General features: G+C 42.6%; 1 protein-coding gene across 1 annotated transcript in view; it reads right to left on the bottom strand.

The window, feature by feature from the left end:
* znf236 (zinc finger protein 236) overlaps positions 1 to 22806 on the bottom strand; it is a 122813-nt gene that overhangs the window by 14681 nt on the left and 85326 nt on the right. The window contains exons 25-28 of the mRNA XM_084052943.1: positions 21964 to 22121; positions 19456 to 19572; positions 18467 to 18667; positions 5337 to 5466 (exon numbers count right to left, since the gene is read on the bottom strand). Coding sequence (XP_083909069.1) covers positions 5337 to 5466; positions 18467 to 18667; positions 19456 to 19572; positions 21964 to 22121 — 606 coding nt within the window. The remainder of the gene's footprint in view (positions 1 to 5336; positions 5467 to 18466; positions 18668 to 19455; positions 19573 to 21963; positions 22122 to 22806) is intronic.

Genomic DNA, 22806 nt, shown 5'->3' with positions numbered 1-22806 from the left:
TTTTCAATTCCCCCCCCTTTTTTGGGGGGGCTTTTCTTCCTTTATAGTGGAAAGTGGAGATGGACAGGAAACAGGGAGAGAGAGATGGGGAGAGACATGCAGTAAAGATCGACCGGTAACGGGACTCAAATCCGCGTTGCACTGTCAGGCTACATTAGAGCCTAGGTGCCCGGCCCCAATAGGCCCCCCCTTGCGCCCGCTGTCACCTGTGTCTTGTTCTACAGTACTTCTGCTGTTGTGACCTCATCATTCCCTCCATGTTTCATTCAAATCTGCCTGTACGTTCTGAAGTTATCTTGGCAGTAATCTCTCAAGACAGATTCAGAGCTCTGCGACAACTTCAAAGGGGAAAAGAAAATGAATTTCCTCCTTTGTTTGCCGATGCCGGTGGGAGAGTTGCCTTATACAGTAAATATACCTAGTCAAACTGAGAGGTCCACTCTGTAAACTATAAGCTGGCTGTCAACTCACAGTCGTTAAAGCGAGGAGGAGGGGGGGGGGGGGGGAGAGGGAGGGGAGTTGACAGATAGCAGTTAGTTACATGTATATACAAACACCAAACAATGCACAGCATGTGATTAGCAGTTGTACATAATCTATCAGTGTTTGGCAAGCTACTTGCCAAACACTGATAGATTATATGAGAGAGGGAGGGGAGATGACAGATAACTGTCTACCGTCTGTGTACAATATCATTTCGTGTTTAGTGGTGCTCAGTGGACACGGCCGTCAAAAGGGAAGCAGTGGCCTGTAAACAGCCTCATTTCACTCTTAATCACAGTAATGGTTCCATTTATTAAACAGCCCTTTCTCCAGAGCCAAAGGGGGCATGCCGGGTGTCTAATATCAGCCAAACAAACCTTCATTCTATAGGGCTATTCAGTGCTTCCAAGGCCACCTTTTCTCCTAAAGAGGAAACATTTCTCCCGGACTCGTTTAGTTTTTTTGCTCTTTTTTTGTGTGTGTGTGTAAGGCTATGCCACGTTAAATCACTATTATTCACACACACTGTTGCCCTTTCCAGGGAGAAAGAGACCAAGCTAATAGGCCAGCTGAACTCCACATTCCCGTTCATAAAGACAACTTTTGCTACACCGCAACATATCGACAAAGAAAAATGTGGTGCATCTTAGAAATCCATCACCCTTAACTGAGTTCAGCCTTTTCCCTGGGGCAACAAAAGCTATATTTCAGTCAGTGCTGTTATAACCGGCATGTACCGTAGATTCCGCCTCTAGTTGTTGTTAAATACAGCCCAAATGCCACACGAGGTGATATGGGTAGGAAAACTCAATGGAAACATCAGTGGCTATGTATATTTAAGAGCTGGCAGAGGCTTTGTGGCATACACTTATGATCGACTCTGTAAACGTGCTCCTGTGGGAAATAAATGAATAAGACTGAGGGTGATTATGTGTGCAATTGGAATTATTTTTACCTAAGGGTGGCTCTAGAGGAAAGGCTGTTGGGACACCAATAACAGCAGTGGTCATCCTCCAGGGAACATGCATGCACTGCACTAATGCATGAGTTTCATGGCAATCCACCCATTCGATTTTGAAATACAGTATCTCGTGCGGATATGAATCCTATCCACATTTTCTTGTACGTACTGGGCATTTCAGGTGCCGGTTCTGGCACCTGAAATGGTGCCAGAACCGATACTTTTCAATGCAAAAGAAACAGTCAATTTTTTTTTGCCAAGGCACTTGGTTTCAATCAGAGCCCGTGCTGCTAGTGCTGCCTTACTTTGCGCTGATTCTAGATCAGCCTAAATAATTACTACTCAAACATTTGTTCACTTTATTTTCCCTTGGCATTGAGACGTACTGACTATAGTAAATTTAGTTTGGTTCATAGATCACAAGCACTTGGATGGTGGAGTCACAGAAATGGTTATAAATGGTTCTTTGTGCACTGATAATCAGGTCTTATCTGTTAAGCAGGTCTGCAGTTAAAGGTTTCAGAGAAAGGTCAGATATGCATAGCCACAGACGACTTCATTACTTTTGTCTATGAATGTTTCAAATGGTGGCTGATTTCATGGCCAACAGAGATGATGAATATTGCTGATGTATATTCTCCTACGCATTGCAATGTATTTTGTTGTTGTTTTTGAGTGGTGCCAACCACTCCATCACCTGACCGAGTGTGTTAGTCTGTATGTCTGTATGAGCACGGCCTCAACAGCTGGCATTAAAGGCACCACTCACTTCACACTGGGTGTGATTCTTTTAAATCTCTGCTAGGAGATCATGTTTTCACCCCTGTGAGTATGTGTGTGCATGTGTCTGTCGCTGTCCGCAGGTAATCTCACATACCACCAGGCCAAACAACTTCATATTTATTGTGCATGCTGACAGCAGGCCAAGGACCTCAACTGTCTAATATCTTTCAAAACGTTTTTTATTGTATTTTTTTATAATTGCAGCTCAAATGTCCCTCCAGGCTAAGGGATAAGCATCCCTCTACAAACAAGCTAATTACAACACTCTCTCCACCGGCTTATGGGATGTAGTGGAACTAGCTGATTGCATACACTGAAGTTCAATGAAGTTCACTGACTAACATTTAATTTAATGAAGAGTAACTGGTACAGTAGCTTAGCTCACTACACTTTCCAAGTAGCTTGCCAAACACTGATAGATTATGTACAACTGCTAATCACATGCTGCACATTGTTTGGTGTTTGTATGTACATGTAACTAACTGCTGCTGATACTGAAAATTGTGGAAGGTAGAAAAAGTAGCCATACTAATCCCAAATTCCCGCAGTAACAATGGAGCTGCAGTTCTGTGGTCTAGTCAACGTGAATAACGAGCAGCCTAGATCAGGCAAGTGGGGAGTTGAACAGAAAAGTTGGTAAAATATCCCCATGCTTAAGAAAATAGGCTTATTAAAAATCTTAGGGAGGGCTTATTAAAAATCTGCCAAAAGCACCTGCGAAAACATTACAATTCCTCAACTAAATTCTAAGCACAAAACCTAAACTATCTCCAGAGAAATAATGGTTCGAGGTAATAGGCCATGTCTCCTGGCAGATGACTCTGGTTTTTATAACTCTTCCATATTACATTTTTACACTGCTCTCAGCAATCGGTCCTTTGTGTGCTTGTGTGCTTGCGTGCTGTGTGCATGTTTGTTTGTTTGTTTGGGTGGGTGGGAATGATCAGAAGGCTACGCCAAAGAGAGGATTAAATTGGGCCAAAACATGTAAACGATCAAGGGCACAATCGACAGACACCGAACAAGAGACTAAACAAATGCACCCCCAATGCATTTGTTTAGTTTCCTTTGTTTTTATAATTGGAATATTTGTAGCCTTGACACATGCTGTGTGTGTGTGTCAAGGCTTCGTTGCTAAGCCAGCTGTAAGATTGGCCCTGAGTCACTTCACACCTTCTAAAAGCAGCAGCTCGACAAAACAGTACAAGTATATTAGTTCTACAAAAAAGTACTAGTATATTAGTTCTTCTCAGTTCAAGTTTGTGTTGTAGCTAACTTTGCCGTGGTAGAATCAATGAACCGTTGCGTGTGTGTGTGTGTGTGTGTGTGTGTGTGTGTGTGTGTGTGTGTGTGTGTGTGTGTGTGTGTGTGTGTGTGTGTGTGCAACAAAAAAGTTGTTAAAGCCTTTTTTAACAGCTGCATAGCTGCTCTAGAAACAGGCTCAGACGTGGTCATACGCGACATGTATTTGTTCATTGGCTGTCCTGGCTGTCCTTCACTACTTTCAGCCAATGGGGGACACTTCCCCGTTTAAGCCAATGGACGGCCCGTCCTTCGCAGCACCCGCCTCCCCTCGAGAAGTTCTTCTTAGCTGTGATGACATGCAGTGGTGGAAAAAGTACTCAAATGTTTTACTTGAGTAAAAGCATGCATGCAGCTGCTAATAATATGACTGTCAAGTCAAATTCATTCTTGTTTACATAGGTGCTGGTACCAGCACCTCTGTAAAAAAAAAAGGCTTTAATTGTCCAGTGTCAATTCTCTTCTACAACTGCTGTTGTCCTTGCTCCTGTGTGTCTGAAGTTTTCTCGTCGGATGGACTGTTTTGAAGCATGTAGCTACCTTCAGTGGCTAGCCGACGTGACAATGGGGAGATGGCTGGTGTTGCAGTTCCATTTTAGATTCTCCCTCAGGTATACAGTAGAATAAAAAAATAAAATAGAAAATACATTGAATTCACTCACCCAAATATATACAGTATGTCCTCAATCCGTCAATAGTCTACTTTCACAGTGCTGGCACATGCTACAGTATATCTCCTATCTACACAACTACACTTTTAGAAGTAGTCTAAAAGTCCATCCGAAGAGAAAACTTCAGACACAGGTGCCCATTCATACTGCCAGCGAACTTTTAGACGTAGTCTAAAAGTTTCTCAAAATGTCCATTGTAAAGTTGCCTTTCCTGGACATTTTTCCTTTTTTTTAAAAATCAGATTTTGGGGTCCTTTGTTGATAAGTCAGTGAGAGAGAAAAGAAACCGGGAGAGAGTGTAGGGGAGTGACATAAAGCAAATGGTCTGCCCGGTCTGGGAGTGGAACCAGGGACTTACTGTCAGGCTATGTTGTACGTGCCCTAAACCATTGGTTCTCAAACTGGGGTCCGGGAACGCCCAGGTGTCCTTGGGGTGGTTCCAGGGGGTCCCCAGCAAAAGTAGTTTATATAGCGTCACAATCATTTTAACCACTTTAACTATTTTATACTTTAGCTATTTTTGAAAAAACGTGAAAATATGTGCAAATATTTGAATAATAATGATAATATTTTTTAAAGGGGCTACACCATGAATTTCCTTTTTTTTAGGTTTTTAGTATTTTTTGGGCTCCCCAGTGTCTCTTGTACCAAAAAAAATATTTTTTTTTAACATTCAGTCATTCATGCTCATTTCATGGATTTCCTGAATGGGCGTGTCTGAAATGGCCAGACAGAATTGCTCAGTAGCTCCCCCCTGCCCAATAGGACGTTTTGGTATTGCAGCTGAAAAAGCTTGGAATGACAGACAGTCTGATTGTGAGAAAAAATATCTGGATGTTTTTTAGGCTTACAACCTGTTTAAAACGTATTAGGGGGCAATATTTATATATAATATATTTTTTTTTAATTCATGGTGTAGCCCCTTTAAGTGAACATTTTTAAGGTCAGAGCATATACTTATTATTTTCCAAAGCATATACATTTATTCTTTTTTTATTTCTTACATTTTTGGAAAAAAAAGCTGCTAATTTAACGTTGGGGTGCCCACAAGGTTCATGTGCCCACTGGACCTGTATCCAAATAGCATATACTTTAGTCATTTTCCCTTCCTTTTTATGACCCTGTTGAAGCGTTACCTGTGTGTGTGCGGTTGTGTCGCTCCAGCTGGCTGCGCTTGGCAAACGCCTTGTCACAGGAGGAGCAGTTAAAGACCCGAGGCTTCTGGGAGCTGGGGGAGGGGCCAGGCTGGTGGACACGCTCATGCTCCTGGAAGAACAGAATAAAAGACAGGAAAGGAAGGAGGGAAGGAAGGAAAGAAGAAAGGAAGGAAGGGGGTTTAGCTTCTAAACAGTCGTTTCCCAACCTGGGGTATATGCCAAGTACTGGAGTTGTTGCTTTAAAAAAAATACTATATAAGAATAATTATTCAAAAATACAAGCACAATATATTTTTTTACATGAATGCATTGCTGAATTTTCCCGAAAGATCCAAAGATATTCCAGAAACGTATAACTTATATTATATAAATAATTGTGAAAATAGCAGACCTAGCAGACCTTATTTTCACTATTTTCACAATATTTGAAATTGGATGATTTGAGGATTACAAACGTGTTGCTTTCATTCATAACTTGCTTCTATCCACTGTCTGCCTGTATGTTCTCAATGTTAGATCATGTCTTGTCACAGAATGTATTATCCTGTGTAACTTTAACATAGCTAACTCCCACCTCCCTATTTTGTAGCCAGGAATCCAGGCTGATTCGCACCACTCGTCGGATTTTTGAGAAAAATTAAACATCTGCAGAACGGAGCGAATCTGTCTGGATTCCAGTTTTGGGCATGTCATTCTAATGTCAAATATTATAGTGCAAAATAATCAAGCAGTGGTGGAAAAAGTACTCCAATGTGTTACTTAAGTAAAAGTAGCAATACCACAATACTAGTAAAAAAAAAAGTAAAAGGCCTGTGTAAAAAATGTTACTTGAGTAAAAGTACAAAAGTATTGCCATGAAAATATACTTTAAGTACCAAAAGTGAAAATACTAAAATGTTTGAAAAAAGCAGATCTACAAGCTCACAACGCGTCGCAGCTTGTAGATCAGCTAGTTTCACAAAGTCCATGTACATTTTTTAATATAAATGGGGGAAAAAACAAGCGTGGGGGGGGGTCTCACGTATTGCATTCAAACAGACAAATAAACAAACACACACACACACACACACACACACGGAGACATGCAAGAAACAAACAAACAAACCCAGACACTCATTCATCTGCAAGGCAATCAGAAACTCAACAATCTCTGCCCTTATCAGCTGGGTGTATAGTAGTGACACAGAGCACCTGTCCCAATCTCATCCTTTACAAGCTCTGATGAATTGGAACACCACCAATTTGGTGCCAGCCAGGCAAAAAGTGACATTCTGATCCACCACAGAAAACAGGAAGCCGCCTCTTAAGGGAAAACCACACACACACACACACACACACACACACACACACACACACACACACACACACACACACACACACACACACACACACACACACACACACACACACACACACACACACACACACACACACACACACACACACACACACACACACACACACACACACACTTTTCCTCAGAACTTGTATTAACCTTGTACGCCCAAAACCGCTACTTTCAGGAAATGGGATTTTTTAATTGGCATTGCACTGATTGTAATGGACACAATTTTTTCCTGCATAGTGCAGGACAGCTGTAGAGGTTTTACTTCTGTATACCGTTTCTCTGTATTGTTGATGCTTCTTGTTTTTTCTTTTGGCCTTGTATTGCTGTACACAACCTTCATTTCCCCCACGAGATAAATAAAAGGTATCTATCTATCCGTCAAACTGAGACTTATAATGGTCTATAACATTTTAAAAGACCAATGTCCAAATTATTTTAAAAGTTATTTTCAGAGCGTTAGTGATTACCATAGTGTGAATACAAGGGCCAGTGTAGCAGATCTTAAACCACCAAAATCAAAAAACAAGGTAGGAAAAAGCTCATTCCAATACACAGGGGCAGAGGAGTGGAATAAAATCCCACACGAAATAAAATTTGCACAGTCAATAAACAGTTTTAAAAAGACGTTGAAACATTGGCTGATGGGCAAGTTAATTTAGAGTCAGGGACCCTGTTGGTCAGCGTTGGTCTTTTGCGGCTTGTTGTATGACTGGTATTGGATGTGATAAATGTAATGTTCTATTTATTTATTTATTTTATTGGTTATTGAAGAATGTCTATGTTGTTGAGTGCCTGTTGCAATGATTTTATTTTAGTTAAGGTAAAATGACAAATGTGTTGATAGTTAGAAAACATGATGTAATCACTTATATGGGACCTCAACGGAAATAAGTCCTTGGACTTTTTGTGATATCCTGATATATATACTGTACTGTAATTTGTACCAGAATTTATCGAATAAAATCAAATCAAAGCGAACACTGAAAGTGCGTCCTCGCCGGACATGCTTGCAGAGACTCTTAGGTAATGAAGTCAAATATGTTGGCAGCCATGTTATTTGTGTCCAAAATGGCCACTGATACCCCAAACTACATAGTGCTGCTTTAATCATTTTGGGTATCTTGGTTAAATATTTATAAAACGCAAAGAGACCCAACCACTTTCAACCTGGTGTCCCTATTTTTGGCATGTCATTACTGTTCAACATTTTTCAAAAATAGCTGATCTACAAGCTCACAAGGATGTTACAATACCTGCCTGACAGCAACGATACGATAAGGTGCACTGCAATGTATATTGACAGGATATGCTCGTGTAAATTCTGCTCATTTCAAATCCAAACAATTCTTTTGACAAAATCACCTCCCACATTATGGAAAATAGCAGCTGCGCAGTTCCTTCTTGCATGTCAATAGCCAGCCCACACATTACAATCCAGACTCTACTTTTCACATCACCCACACAACGCTCTCTAAACAAAAAATGGTGAAATACATTTTTTTATATAACAGTTATACAACAGTTCATGTTTCACTTTTAGTGTAGTCATAGTAAATATGCAAAGGGACATGTCACTGAAATTATTTTTCTTTAAAAAAAAAAAAAGATTATTGTTTGTTATTTGTCCAAAATTGCTGCTGCCTAAGCGCATTTTGCCATCCATTGAGGTAAACTTTTATAGTCTTGTGGGAACTATCGTCTATGCACTTTTTGACCAGATGGTGTGGAGTTCTGAACAAGAAAATGTTCTGCCTCTTAATTTATCATGATGAGAGACTGGATCTTAATCATCAGCAAAAAAAGAACAGGGGCGTAATGAAAATCGTGTAACTCCTGTTTTCTAAGAAAAAGTGCTGGCCAGAGTGCTTTTTCTGCTTAAAAAATAAATAAATCAAGAAATAATTCGAAGAGGGGTTGGGGGCGGCCGTGCTATTGACTGAAAATGTACTTTAATATAACTCTATGAAACTTCGCCGAATTTTGAAAACAAAGACGACCTTTCAGGTTTCTGTGCTCGTCCTGCCACCACCCTTTGATTGTATGACCTACGGTTCAAGAGTTATAAGCGGCCAAAACAAAGCGACCTATTATAGCACCACCATGACGCTGATTTGGAAAACTTGGTGGGACGGTTCTGCCTTGGCCTATTGGGAGTGTATGTGAAAGATTCACGGCAATTGGACACTAGTACGTTCACTATTTTGAAAGCCAATTGTAGCCAATCAGAATGGAATCTGAAAAGTCTGACAGATACATCTTCATTACATGACCACAGAGATAATGTGCACCGATTTTGTTGACCAAATCCGTAGGGGTAGTAGCAAAAAGGTGTATTTTGAAGAAAATGCTAAATGGGACTGCATTACTGTGGTCTATTGAGCAGCCTAGAGCGGGCAAGTTTGTATACAAGTTGGTATAATTTTCCAATATGTATTCATACGAAAACACTGCATATTCTGTCAAGTGTTTTGTTTCCGTTGAGGTGAGGTGAGTAAATTCAAAACAAACAACTGAAACCATCTCCATGCCCCTGCTCAGCTCCATAAACCATGTTTGTTTATTATGCCAGCCAGGGTGCATGTGTGCATGTTCTCTGACAGCACATTGTTAGACACAGCTACAAATGATACAGAGAACAGTTTGTCGTAACAATTCGTATCATTATGGCATTTAATTTAAGTCATTGCGTGTGCGTGTGTGTGTGTGTGTGTGTGTGTGTGTGTGTGTGTGTGCGTGCGTGCGTGCGTGCGTGCGTGCGTGCGTGCGTGCGTGCGTGTGTGTGTGTGTGTGCGTGTGTGTGTGTGTGTGGCCCTGGAGGATGTTGCTGCTGACCGTAACCTGGTGTCAGCTGTGCCGGGATGCTGGAGGAGGAAAGGACAGCCAGGAGAGGAGACTCCTACAGTTGAACACACCTACAGTTGCCGTCGCTACTACCACCACATACACATGTCCTACCATGCAATAGGACTTGTGTGTCCAGGATAGGGCTATTCAGCCACCAAATAACTCACCGATAGAAGTGGACGTCATCATCGGATTCGATGGACAACCATAAGCAAAGCAAGCAAGTGCGCGCGCAGACTGGTTGTTCGAGGGTTTCATCAACTTGGGGTGCCCAAAAAGCAGGCAAAAAGGCTGGCAAAGTATTGTGCTGTCACTGCTATAAATGGCAGCCGCCACATGCGGAGACGCTGTTACTTATACCCATAGAGTACTGAGTGCCATGCTCTTATTGTATCATGAAGACTATAGGCCATGATTTTGTGAATGTAACCTTAACTGTACCTTTAAAATGTGTGTTCTTGTGTGCCCTCCTTTGTGTGGACATGAATAAATTGTTAAAGTGTGTGTGTGTGTGTGTGTGTGTGTGTGTGTGTGTGTGTGTGTGTGTGTGTGTGTCTGCGTGTGTGTCTGCGTGTGTGTCTGCGTGTGTGTGTGTGTGTGTGCGCGCGCGCATGTGGAATCTGCCAATTCTGACTGATACATCTTGATCACATGACTCCAGTCCAGAGATATAATATGTACCAATTTGTTGGAGTTTTGGACAATATTTGTAGGAGTAGTGGCAGTTTTTTAAAGTAAGGCCGATAGTGACAGGTGCGTAGGACAACCAGGAACGTCCAAATGTTCAGAAAGGGATCTTTGATCTCAGATCAAAGACAGAGCACACTGTCTGGAGCTTGCCAAAAAGATTCTCTTTATTCAGTTGACATTTCGGACTTTCATCGGGACAAACATGAGTAGTGGCAAAAAGTATGTTTTGAAGAAAACAGGAAATGGCGGAAAATCGAATCTGGCACAAAAGGCCAGGGCCTATATGTGGAGTTGCGTCACGATCCAATGAATCCAGGGATTGATTGGTTCAAGAGTTCACACTCGCATGGCGGCCGTCGGCCCACCCCCTACGCAGCCTGAGTTAAGATCAGAATGACCGTTCGTTTCCTGCTATATCCAATTGGCCAGTGTCTCCCCTCTGGCTCCAGACAATCCAGACACCTTCTCCCCCACGCTGCGGGGCACAGCGGGGGATTCCATTGTCTTTTAAATACCTATTAACATTTCAATTCCACTCGGCTCAGTGACCTCACATATATTGTCAGACTACATGCAGGCAGAACATTATAATATAGGCTAACTGGGAACGTGCATGTGTAACTTCACTAACTTGTAATAGTAACTACAGATCATGTATGTAAAATCTTTATTAAAAAAAAGCGTATACAACAGCGCGATCTGTAGCGGTACATTAAACTCTTGAGTGAAACATGGATAGCCTATATGAACCACTAAAGCCTCTGTCTAATTTTGTGACTGTCTCCAACTCTCCATTGTCCAAAACACATGGATATCTCTTGACAAATCAATATTATATTATATAAGTAAGCGTCTCCTCTCCTTCTATCTCACTGCAGCGCAAGAAGTGAACACATCGGTATGTTTCATACATGTGCTCAATCCTGCTCTAGGCTACTGCTGTGCAAACTATGTGATCTACAAGCTTAAAACAGTCGCTGCGTGACACGTTCTATGCTTGTAGATCACATCTGTTCGCGCAGCATTTTCAAAAGTGAAAGTCCGTGTGTTGCCAAAGTTTGCGAGAGAAATAAGCAGCCAGGTCTATGAAAATGTTACTGCATGCGTTGTGTCTGCTATATATACATTTCTAAACCCAAAACCCCAAAAAAAACCCTGCCACTGTGTGGGACTAAACACAAAAACAACATATCAATGTCACTAACAAGACACGCCACAACGTGCAGAATTACTACGCGCAGTCTGTAGGCCACTTCATACTGCTCAGCACACATCTGCCCCCTCGCAGCATAATTAATTGCGGCCAACACAAACTCACAACATTACAGTCGGCCATGTTGTTCCTTAGCGTCATCGCCGACCACCGCCCAACGAGACCCAAGTGAGGTCAGACAACACACTCCATATTTGGGCATAGCTCCATTGGGAACATCTCCTATTATGGCTTTATATAACCGCCCAACGAGACCAAAGTGAGGTCAGACAACACACTCCATATTTGGGCATAGCTCCATTGGGAACATCTCCTATTATGGCTTTATATATTATAGAGACCAACAAACACAAAGCACCGCGCAGCGGCTAGGGGGGAGGGGCGCGCAGCGCCCCGACCCTCTATTTTATACATTTGTAAACTTTTGAAATTGGAGAAATCAAGCCAATCTTAAGCCGTACGGCTTAAGATCTTAAGTCTTACTTACAGATAGATAGCTCACAACATGTCTTCATAGAAAGACGTGAAAAACAAGCCCAAAGTTGCTTATAATAAGCAGACATGGCAACATAGAGAGAGAACATACACGCTGCTACACTATAAACAAATACGGAGCAGCTGCGCACAATGCTAGAGGAAATACAGCATTTATAGGTTAGATTTATGGGAACAAGTTAGTGGGAGTTGGTGAGTTGTACTTTTCATTTCATTATTAGTATTGGCCTAAAGGAGAGAAGTCGCTTGGCCAATGCACATCATCCATTAACTAGAACAATGATGGTCTGCGGGTGGTCGGGAGGTGTGAACGGCTCTTGCCTGGGGGAGAGAGGGGTCAGTCTGGTCAAAATAGACGAAAAATAACGTCAGAGATGGTATGATTATAGCTAATTTCATATTTAGAAAACAGAAAAAAAAAACAGAGATGATTTGAATCGAATATTTAGGAAAAGTCATGGAAGGGGAACTTCCTCAGAGCTTCATGAGAGAAGATAATTCACTTTAAATTCTCAAAATCGGTCAGATTGACCGGTTAGTCAGGCAACTGCCTAGCCGCAAGAGCCTGTCTGTCTGCTGCGTAGAGCCTGTCTGTCTGCTGCGTAGAGCCTGTCTGTCTGCTGCGTAGAGCCTGTCTGGCTGGGGTTGCTATTAGGGACATCAGCACACATGGACTTCCTTGATTGGCCAGCCCAACCCATCAGCGTTGTGGATTGGTCAAACTTTGCATGACGTTTATACAATAGGACACCATTCTGTTACACAACAAGACTTTAATAATCTAATTTAGACCCTGGAGGAGCTGTTGTGAGAAATGGTCTGTTGGACGCTGCATCTGAGAGGGCCAAGGTTAGGCGGTCATGCTGCTGTTACCGTGGGAGACAAAGTGTACTCATTTGGAGGGTACTCATTTGGAGGGTGCAACAGGGATCAGATTGATGTTCACGTCTTCAATACAGTCTCTTTACGATGGAGGGAGCTGCCCCCAGTGACAACTGGAAGAGGAGAATGTCACCTTGAGGTTCCATCCAATCGCCACTACCACACAGCTGTACTGATAGAAGATATCTATATCTGGGGGGGTTATAAACATGACGGGAAGGAGTACTGCAACATTCTTTATGCATTCGATGTCGACACCCACAGATGGTTCAAACCCAAGGTTTCTGGAACTGTTCCAAAGAGGAGGATTAACCACATAGCATGTGCCTTGGGGAAGGTCATGTATATTCATGGAGGACACAATAACGGTTGCGGAAACCTTAATGACATGTACAAGTTGGACACCGCCACGATGGTCTGGACTTTCATTAACACCAGCTGTCCAATGCCTGATCCATCATATCACTCTGCCACCATCATCGGGACAAAGATGTTTGTATATGGTAGCTATGGGTCAGAGGTGAGGACCATGAACACAGTGTTTGACACAGAGACCAACTGCTGGCTGAACGCACCTAATCCAAACCTTCTTCTGTTATCAGCCTTTACCTACAATGGAGAGCTGTATATATTTGGTAGAAAATATTATAATACTACACTCAATGAACTGTGGAAATTCAGTCCAGAGAGCTTCTCCTGGAAGAAGGTTGAGCACAGAGGGAAAGGGCCATGTTCAATTCCATATCAAATGAATAGGATGTGCTGTTGCAATGTGGGAGATCGTGCCATCCTTTTTGGAGGATTCGACACACCCAATGACCTGTACATCTTAGACTTGAGTCCTAGTCTGAAGACATTATGCAAGCTCGCAGTTATTCAGTACCGTCTGGAGCAGTCTGGACTCCCGCACAACATCAGGTGGGAACTGGCGGCCTAGCCGTGGTCCAGAGCGTCAGTGAGGTCTCTCCAACGCCCTGCCAGGCGCTCGGCTCTCAGCCCTGACAAAGAATTCCACTGCCCTGCGAGGCCTCCAACTGATAAACAAAACTACTTCGCTACTCACCAAAACAAAGGCTGTTTTGTGTTGTTGAAAGTCTATTCGGTCTCTCTAACGCCCTGCCGAGCGCCTGGCAGGCCGTTAGAGAACTCACTAACGCTCTGGACCAGGGCTACTGGCAGCCATGACTACCAACAGCAACAAACAGATCCAATAAGGGTGTGGTCTAATGTGGATATTAGACTTCATTCGACCAATATGTGACACCAGACCTAACTATTGTTCTGTTCATCTTGCTGGAGCTAACAGTGCCCTGGGAGGAGCGCATGGAGCAGGCCAATGAAAGGAATCCGAAAAAATTAGGCAGATATCATGATCACGCGACCACAAAGATGACGTCTACCAATTTGAGTTTTGGACAAAATCTAGGACTAGTAGCAAATGGGCGTGGCCTAAGTGGAGGGCTGCATCATGATCCAAGGAATCCAGAGAAAAAAATAATTGTGTCAGTCTTTTTCATGGTCGTATTCCATTGGACATCCTTCTCCTGTCACAACAGCTCACAAACCTTGCTGCTGTTTTCGCACATTGTTGTGCAGATATGGAAGTCTCTCGTTTCAATTTCTCTCACCCCTAGGTGAGAGAAACTATCAACACATCTATCAACTATCAACACATCCGAAACTATCAATATATCCTCACCCACTTACTCGTGGGTTACGTTGATGCAAAAATGTGATCATTAAAAGTTAGATATTCTTCTCCCTAATTAAGAAAGTAACGGCTTTCGTGGCCATAATTGTACAATAAGATGACTATCCACAGGCCAAAGCAACATTCTGGTCTCCAGCTAATGAGGACCATAGGGACAGAGAGGACAAAACATGGCCCCTTCTCACACTGCCACAACGTCCCACAAGCAATTTACGGGTGTCAATTGGAGCAGAGCTGAACAGCGAAGTGTGAAATGGCTGGCAGGCACATGGGTTCAAATATTGTTTTCCAATAAAGTGGGAATTGGGCCTCTTCAAGCTTTAGTTAGAGGTGTCCATAGGCATCAAATTGGTTTTAATACTGGATACAGATGGTCCCAAATGATCCAGCGGAGCACATAATTCTGCAAATGAGATAACAATTTTTGGAGGCATGATGCCTGCAGGGAGTGAAGGACGGACAAAATTAGATGCGTCAATAAGCTACAGAGACAGCATATTGGCAATAAAACTCAAGAGCCATATCTTTTGCTCTAGGAATTACCCAAACAGGAAGCATTATTCTCCAACGGATCCCTAGGCGCTCCTCTTGCCCTCCTTGCGTGTCCATTCTTGCTCTCTGTCACTTATTCCAAAACTAACTCGGCCGCTGCAGGCTTTTGAACTCACATGAATACGAAAAAAGGCCCTGCATTTTGCTGATTTATTTTTGAGTGCCAACCACTCCAAGGACTGACTTTGCGTGTAGGTATGGCCGTATGTATGAGCACGGCCTCAACAGCTGCAGCTGATTGCAACACAAAGATGCAACCAGTTACACTAATTAAACACAAACAGGAGTGCAACACATGCGCCACTTAAAGACATGCACACACACAAGCTGGCTTTGTGTGCGCATGCACGCACACACATGCGCGCGCGCACACACACACACACACACACACACTTTTGAGTAAAAGTACTTAACGTAATACTAGGTAACTTTTTCAATAAAACTAAAGTTAAATTGTATATCTTTTGTGAGTGGCAAATGTTTCACAACACCCACTCCATGAATTTCACCCCCGAAAGCCTTTTATTTATATATTTTCTATTGAACGGTGTCGGGGGGGACTTTCCCGCGAAAATGACGTCATCTGGCCGGAAAACGGAAGCGGAAATGCAACGGTTTCCTGTTTGGCCAGGAACTACCGCACCGGTTTCCTGTTTGGCCAGGAACTACCGTGCTAATAACAAAAAGGAAACTCACGCTGATTTTAAGAGATTGTATGATTTGAATATCGAAAAACAACAGAAAAATAAAGCACAGCTCACGGTAACTAAAGCTCCACTGGCTAAGATAAACGATCCACAGATCGTATAAATCAATTAAAAGAACGCTTTTTGAAACGCTTCCATCTTCCGGTGAAAACAAATGGAATTCTGGGTAACAGAGGAATAAACGAACGGCCTGCAGTGACGGTAATGACCAGCAGAGGCTGCAAAAATCTTTATTTGTGGACCTGCATTGTATAACTTTAAAAGAAAGTCAATGAATTGAGTAAAAATACTAATTACTAAATAAAAATTAGTAAAAATACATGAAAGTGAGTAAATTGAGTAAACATACTTAAAATTAGTGTTTCTGCCAACAAATTATTTTAAAGCAGTCTTAGGCTGATAATCAGGGGTCATCAATGTGTCCGTACACGGACACATGTGTCCGTGGTAAGACCTGTCCTTGTCAAATGTTAGATTTTTTGTTTTTTACATAACATTATAATGTTCTTATTTTGATCATAAGACCCAATTACTGAATGTCAGTCTCCAGGTTTTCTTCAGAATATCTATGCATCTGATTTGCTATGACACTATGACACATATTGAGTCCACTCGTACAGTAGTTTTCTAACTTTTTATTTCCAAGGACCCTTATAACTTTGAAAGTGTACTTTCTCAGAGTTACAGACCTGTAAAGGTCCTTTAAGGCTATAGTCTCTTTATGTGGTGGACAAAAATGTCCACCACCAGCCAGCATGGTGATGACCCCTGCTGATAATAGCTATGAATGAAATGAACTCATCAATGGCACCACTGCACTTCACAGTGAGATACAAGTGGCAAGCAACATGATGGCATAAACCAGAACATTAAGCCAGCGCTGTGCCCTCTTGTTCTGAGAGCTCCTAGTGTGCACAGTATGTGCAGGAGACTGGAACATGGTGCAATGGACAGTAAACAAGGCTCTGTCCCTCTATGTGTGCAACTTTATTTTCTTCTTGAAAACTCACTGACAGAACAAATAGCCATTATTCCCTATAGTCTATAATTTCCAAGGCTGAGGTCAGCAGGTAGAGTTGATTTATGGGCGTAATGAAGTTCATCGATTTTTCGGCCACCGGCTCACAAGAACACAAGACAAAGCTCACTGTGACCGAATACTCTCCTCTACGCCATTAAAATCCTTTATTGCCTTATTGTTCTCACAGTTATTACAGGATTCAATATGAACACTGTCCTTCTTACTTAATATAAAGCATTGTATGGTCTGGTACAATACCTCAGTTCAACAGTGGTTTTATTATTGTGGCTCTAACTTCCCACGCACCTTCCATTGAGGGTTTTAAAGAAACTCGGGATGCAATTTATTGATTATATTTTTCTGTATGGCTCTGCTACCCTAACTACTGTTAAATCGATGTTCACGTGGATGTGACAGGTTCACCCCCCATCTCAAAATGTTTTGATCCAGGAACCCCCGGATGCAAAGATTTCAGTTACAAATGTTCGTATATATATTCAAAGATTTGCACACATTTTCACGATTTAAAAAAAAATAGGAGATCTACAAGCTCATAGCGCGGCACTCGGTGCCGCGCTATGAGCTTGTAGATCTGCTATTTTTTAATAGCCAAATAAATCTAAAATGACACAGATGCGTTCCCGGATTGAATGGGTTAACTGGAAAAAAAAAAGAAACGGTATAGCTGGAGAGAATCTTTCACCAGGGAGAGCAGATGCTGTGACATTGGCTCAACCCCAGTGTGTGTGTGTGTGTGTGTGTGTGTGTGTGTGTGTGTGTGTGTGTGTGTGTGTGTGTGTGTGTGTGTGTGTGTGTGTGTGAGGCTGGCTGGTTTATCCTGCGTGCATCGATTAGCTTGATGCACAACAGGTGTGTAGTCACTAGAGGCCGACGCCAGATGTTTGGGTCTGATGCCAATCCTATAGACAACCTATTACAGATTTATTGTAAAAAAAGAAAAGATTCAATCAATTTGAAAAATGTTGATTTGATTAGAAGCAAATAAATATAGTTGAACCAATTACTAACTCATTTAGACCTGCAACACCTATACATTGTTATCACCTTTCAAGCCGAAACACCTCTGTGTCCCATTAGCTGTTGCTATATATATATATAGCAACAGCCGAAACACCTCTGTGTCCCATTAGCTGGGACACATATATATATATATATATATATATATATATATAGCAGCATATTTATTTTTTACAGCTTGGCAAAGCTGTGAATAAACTAGTCGTCACTTTCTCCCTATTGGCTAAAGGCCAGCCAATGAGGGGTCGCCTATGGCGTCCCATACTCTGAACCAATCCCCAAGTGAAGCTGCCAACCGCCTGGTAGTCAAGTCTGGTTGATTGCAAGACTTCCACATTTAAAACACTACTGCGCATGCTTCTATCGTCTGAACCCCTAGTGCGGACACAGATACATGTCAGTCTTGTTTGAATACAAATATGTATTCTGTGGGTCGTCAAAATAAGGTAAAAACACTGGCGGTGGAATTAATTAATTAATACCTGTCAGTTGATGTGTTAAAAATAAATAATGTGCAGCATGCTTTCATAGAGGTCATGTTTGCTTCTATATGGAATTCAAATGGCTGAAATCAGCCGTGGTGAGTGCGTGTGTGTGTGTGTGTGTACCTTCAGATGCGTGGCTCTCTTAAAGGCCTTGCTGCAGACCCTGCAGACGTGACAGCGGTCCTTGCCGTGCGCCTGCCTGCAGTGGCGGCGCAGCGTGTTGGCGTTGTGGCACACCTGGTTACAGTAGAAACACTGGTTCCTGTTTTGGACGTCCGCCTGGCCGTCACTCACTCCCACCACGCCGTGGCCCTCCTCCATCAGCTGGTTGGCACGCACGCACGCACGCACGCACGCACGCACGCACACACACACACGCACACACACACACACACACACGCAGACAAACACGTTATCGTTGCTGTCGGGCAGAAACCTGGTATCTTCTCCATATTTCAACTTTTTCAACATTTTCTTATTTTTTCTTTGGTAAATGAATGCTTTACTTCGTCATACTAGAGTGTACATAACCAAAAATTATATGTAATATAGGAATGAGGATAAGAGAAAATACAGTTGTTAAAAAATACATGATTTTTGTAAGAGAAACAATCAAGGTTTTCAGTAATTTGTCTGGAAAATTGTATCATGAACCTAGTATGGTGATTCGTATCGTATTGTGAGTTGAGTGAATCGCTACATGCCTATAGGCTGTCTCTGTGCAGAAAAGAGCTATTCTTTATTACAACCAGTGGTGGATAGTAATGAAGTATATTTAAAATGAGTACTGTACTTAGGTACATTTTTGGAGAATCTGTATTTTACTTGAGTATTTGTATTTTTGGATACTTACACTTTCACTCCACTACCTTTCAAAGACAAATATTGTACTTTTGATTCCACTACATGTGTAGGAAGGGACAGATCTGTTTTAGCGCCTAGCGCTGGCCGCGAAGATACGGTCTAGACACTCATATAGACAGCTAGCCTGCTAAAGAGACAAGCAATAAAAAATAAAGAAAAACTCTCTTTCATCTCTTTTCCAGCATGGAACGAACACACACACACACACGAGCACACACACACACGCACACACACACACACACACACACCGTGTATCCATTGTTAGGTGCTCCATTATGATGGCTGACCAGTATGACCTGCTGCCCAGAGTTGTTTGATTGACCTTGGAGACCCTGGTCAGTCAGAACCGCAGGAAACGTCTGGCCCTGCAAAAGAAAACATACCGTTGGTTACCATCTTAGCTCTCTCTGTGTGTGTGTGTGTGTGTGTGTGTGTGTGTGTGTGTGTGTGTGTGTGTGTGTGTGTGTGTGTGTGTGTGTGTGTGTGTGTGTGCGCACACACGCCAAAATATACTGAAGTACTAAAAGTAAGAGTATTCATCATGCACAATATCCCATTTCACATGTTTCAAAATGTATAAAAATCATTTGAAAATAGCAGATCTACAAGCTCGAGTTTGTAGATCGGCGTAATGGGTAATGTATGTTTCACAAAGTAACTAGTAACTAAAGTTTTAAAATAATTGTAGTGGAGTAAAAGTACAAATACCTCAAAATTGTACTTAAGTATGTTACTTGAGTACATGTACTTAGTTACTTTCCACCACTGCCCACAAGTAAAGTACATTTCAAATTCATTGTGAGGACCATCTTCCTAGTCCTATTTCGTCCGGGCTGGTATGACCGACTTTAAGGGATTAAAGAAGACTTTTATAGTAAAGGTCATTACACACCGATTATGCGAATATACGCAAAATTCGGACACGTTCCGAATAATTAAAAGACGCGTTTTCGCTTCGCTTTTTCGCTCCATGGAAGCTTGCATTGACTTTATAAGGTTTTAAAAAAAAACGTATTATTCGCATGAAAAAATCGCCCCCGGTGTGTAAGGAGCTTAAGCCTGACCATTAAGAAAATATTCAGGTTAGGATTCTGCATTTAGAGCTCAAGTTTAGGAGTCAGGGTTAGACAGTGCTTAATTTGTAAATGATTAGGTTCCGGAGCTCATGAACCCGACCCAACATTGTTTTCGCTTTAACCATAAAATACCCCCTGAAAGCTATAGGCCAAATAACAGCATGGGTCACTGTTTCAACATCAAGTAATGCATTTAATAAACGGAGCATTAAAATAAGAATGTAGCAACAGAAGAGTGCTATTATTTATGAACTATGCGTGCCTTCTTCACGTCCCTTGTTTCCTTCTGACTGTTAGGATTAATAGAGAACTCTTGTTTTAAAAGTTTGTGCACATAGGAGTGCCATTTCCCCCAAGTAGCTGCTGAAAAGCAACCCATATTGCATGTTCTCGAGCAACGCGGTTTTAAAACTACTCACTCACTCACTTTTGTCAGGCACAAAGTCACAGAACACAGACACATACGTACACACTGCGCCAAGCTCGGTTATCAACACAGACAGACTAGAGAGATGCACATCAGCGAGGAGGAGAGAACACGCCTTTAACTGATCACTCGTCAATTCACTCCCGTGAGATTTTCCCTCTCTCTCTTGGGTTATGAGGATAATTCAATTCCACATGGCCTCTCATCAAGGTGTAAACATTGACAACTGTTTGACATGAGGGGGAGCTCTCTGCAACTAGCCTAGTGAGGTAGGAGTCCAACCGGCTCACGGGCGCACACATTTTTCTTTCTTTTTTTAAATATTTTTTATCCACGATTTTGTAACCCATTTTTCACCCAGTGCCAATTGCCTAAACTTGTAATCCTGGGCGCTACTCTCCCTCTGCCAGCCTGGGGAGAGCCCCGAACTGAGCTCATGCTTCCTTCAATGCATGAGGAGTGAGCAGGCCGCTTCTTATCACCTGACAGGAGGGAGTTTCCCCGGTAGGACGTAGCACGTGGAAGGACACCAGTTCCTTTCCCCTTCATCAGGCGCCCCGGCTGACCAGGTATAGATAGAGTATAGAGACAGTATAGAGACATGTTTTTGTGAGGGTACCTACGCTAGGGGACATGGGGAGAACATGCAAACTCCACACAGAGAGGCCCTTTCGCCAACCCCACTTGGGTTGTGGGCACTGATGACACAGAGGGGATCGAACCCAGGACCTTCTAGCCGTGAGGCGACAGCGCTACCGACTGCACCACCATGCCACCACACACATTTTTCTAACAGTGAATTCTGTGTTATTGTGAAGATCTACGAACCCAACTCATTTTCATTTCATCAACGGTCCTTTTCCATTGTGGACAGGGACATTGAGGGGAACGCTGAATTAATAATGAATAGCCTAAATAAAAACACAAGGTATTTCCCTGAGCCGAGCTCCGGCCAGCTCAGGCACAAATTAAGCCCTGGGGTTAGAGAGCTATACCTGATTTATACTTGGTAAAAGTTTGTCCTCAATAGGATAGTTAGTAATCCAACCTTGTGTGTGCGTGCGTGTGTGTGTGTGTGTGTGTGTGTGTGTGTGTGTGTGTGTGTGTGTGTGTGTGTGTGTGTGTGTGTGTGTGTGTGTGTGTGTGTGTGTGTGTGTGTGTGTGTGTGTGTGTGTGTGTGTGTGTGTGTGTGTGTGGGTGTGTGTGTGTGTGCACATGTGTGTGCGTGTAAGTGTATGAGATGTGGCAAGTACCTGTGGATTGAGGTTGAGCGTTACACCATCCAGCATCCCCTGTGCGTCCGCCAGGGTTAAAGTCACACTGCCGTCACTGGCCACGCCCCCCGGTGACATCACCAGGCTCTGGGACATGACCGAATGTGATAGACCGGTGCTGGACGGCAGGCTGGTTACTGGGGTCGGGGACAAACAAAAAGCACAATCAGAATCAGCTTTATTGTCAATTTGTCACAGGTTAACAGGTGTAAAGAAGTGGGTGAAATAATTTTTTTTTGTGCACGCTCCATCATTTTGAAGTAAGAAAAGAAAGAAAGAAAAGAAAGAAATGCGGGATAGAAGCATGTTGAATAGATAAAAGGTAAATAAAGATACATAAATATACAGATAGCGTATGTGATAGCAGGGATTATTTACATGATGTTTGAAACATTAGAAATCATATATTACAGCAACGCACTCTTCATTGGGATTCCTGGCAAGCTTATTCAGAAGCTGCAATACATCCAGAACAGCGCTGCCAGGATCCTAATGAGAGTCCGTAAGCACGATCACACATATAACACCCATCCTATTCTCACAGCACTGGCTCCCCACGTTTCAGCCAGGATCGACTACAAGGTCCTACTAATCACTCATAACTACATAAACGGACATGCCTCTCCCTACCTAGAGAAACTAATTAAGCCTCCACAAACTTCCACCCGCACCCTCAGATCTGCAAATAGATTCCTCCTCGATGTCCGGGCCAGGACCGGGCCTTCTGCTGAAAAAAGGATCTAACCGTTGCTCTGACTGTGGGCGTCAGGTTACAGAGTGTGGCAGTTTGATTGACAGACTCTATTTGCAGGGTGCCGCCCC

The sequence above is a fragment of the Gymnoscopelus microlampas genome (genome assembly GCF_963454915.1).
Source record: "Gymnoscopelus microlampas genome assembly, chromosome: 3".
In the NCBI taxonomy this organism is placed as follows: Eukaryota; Metazoa; Chordata; class Actinopteri; order Myctophiformes; family Myctophidae; genus Gymnoscopelus; species Gymnoscopelus microlampas.
This window is presented reverse-complemented; position numbering and strand designations above follow the sequence as displayed.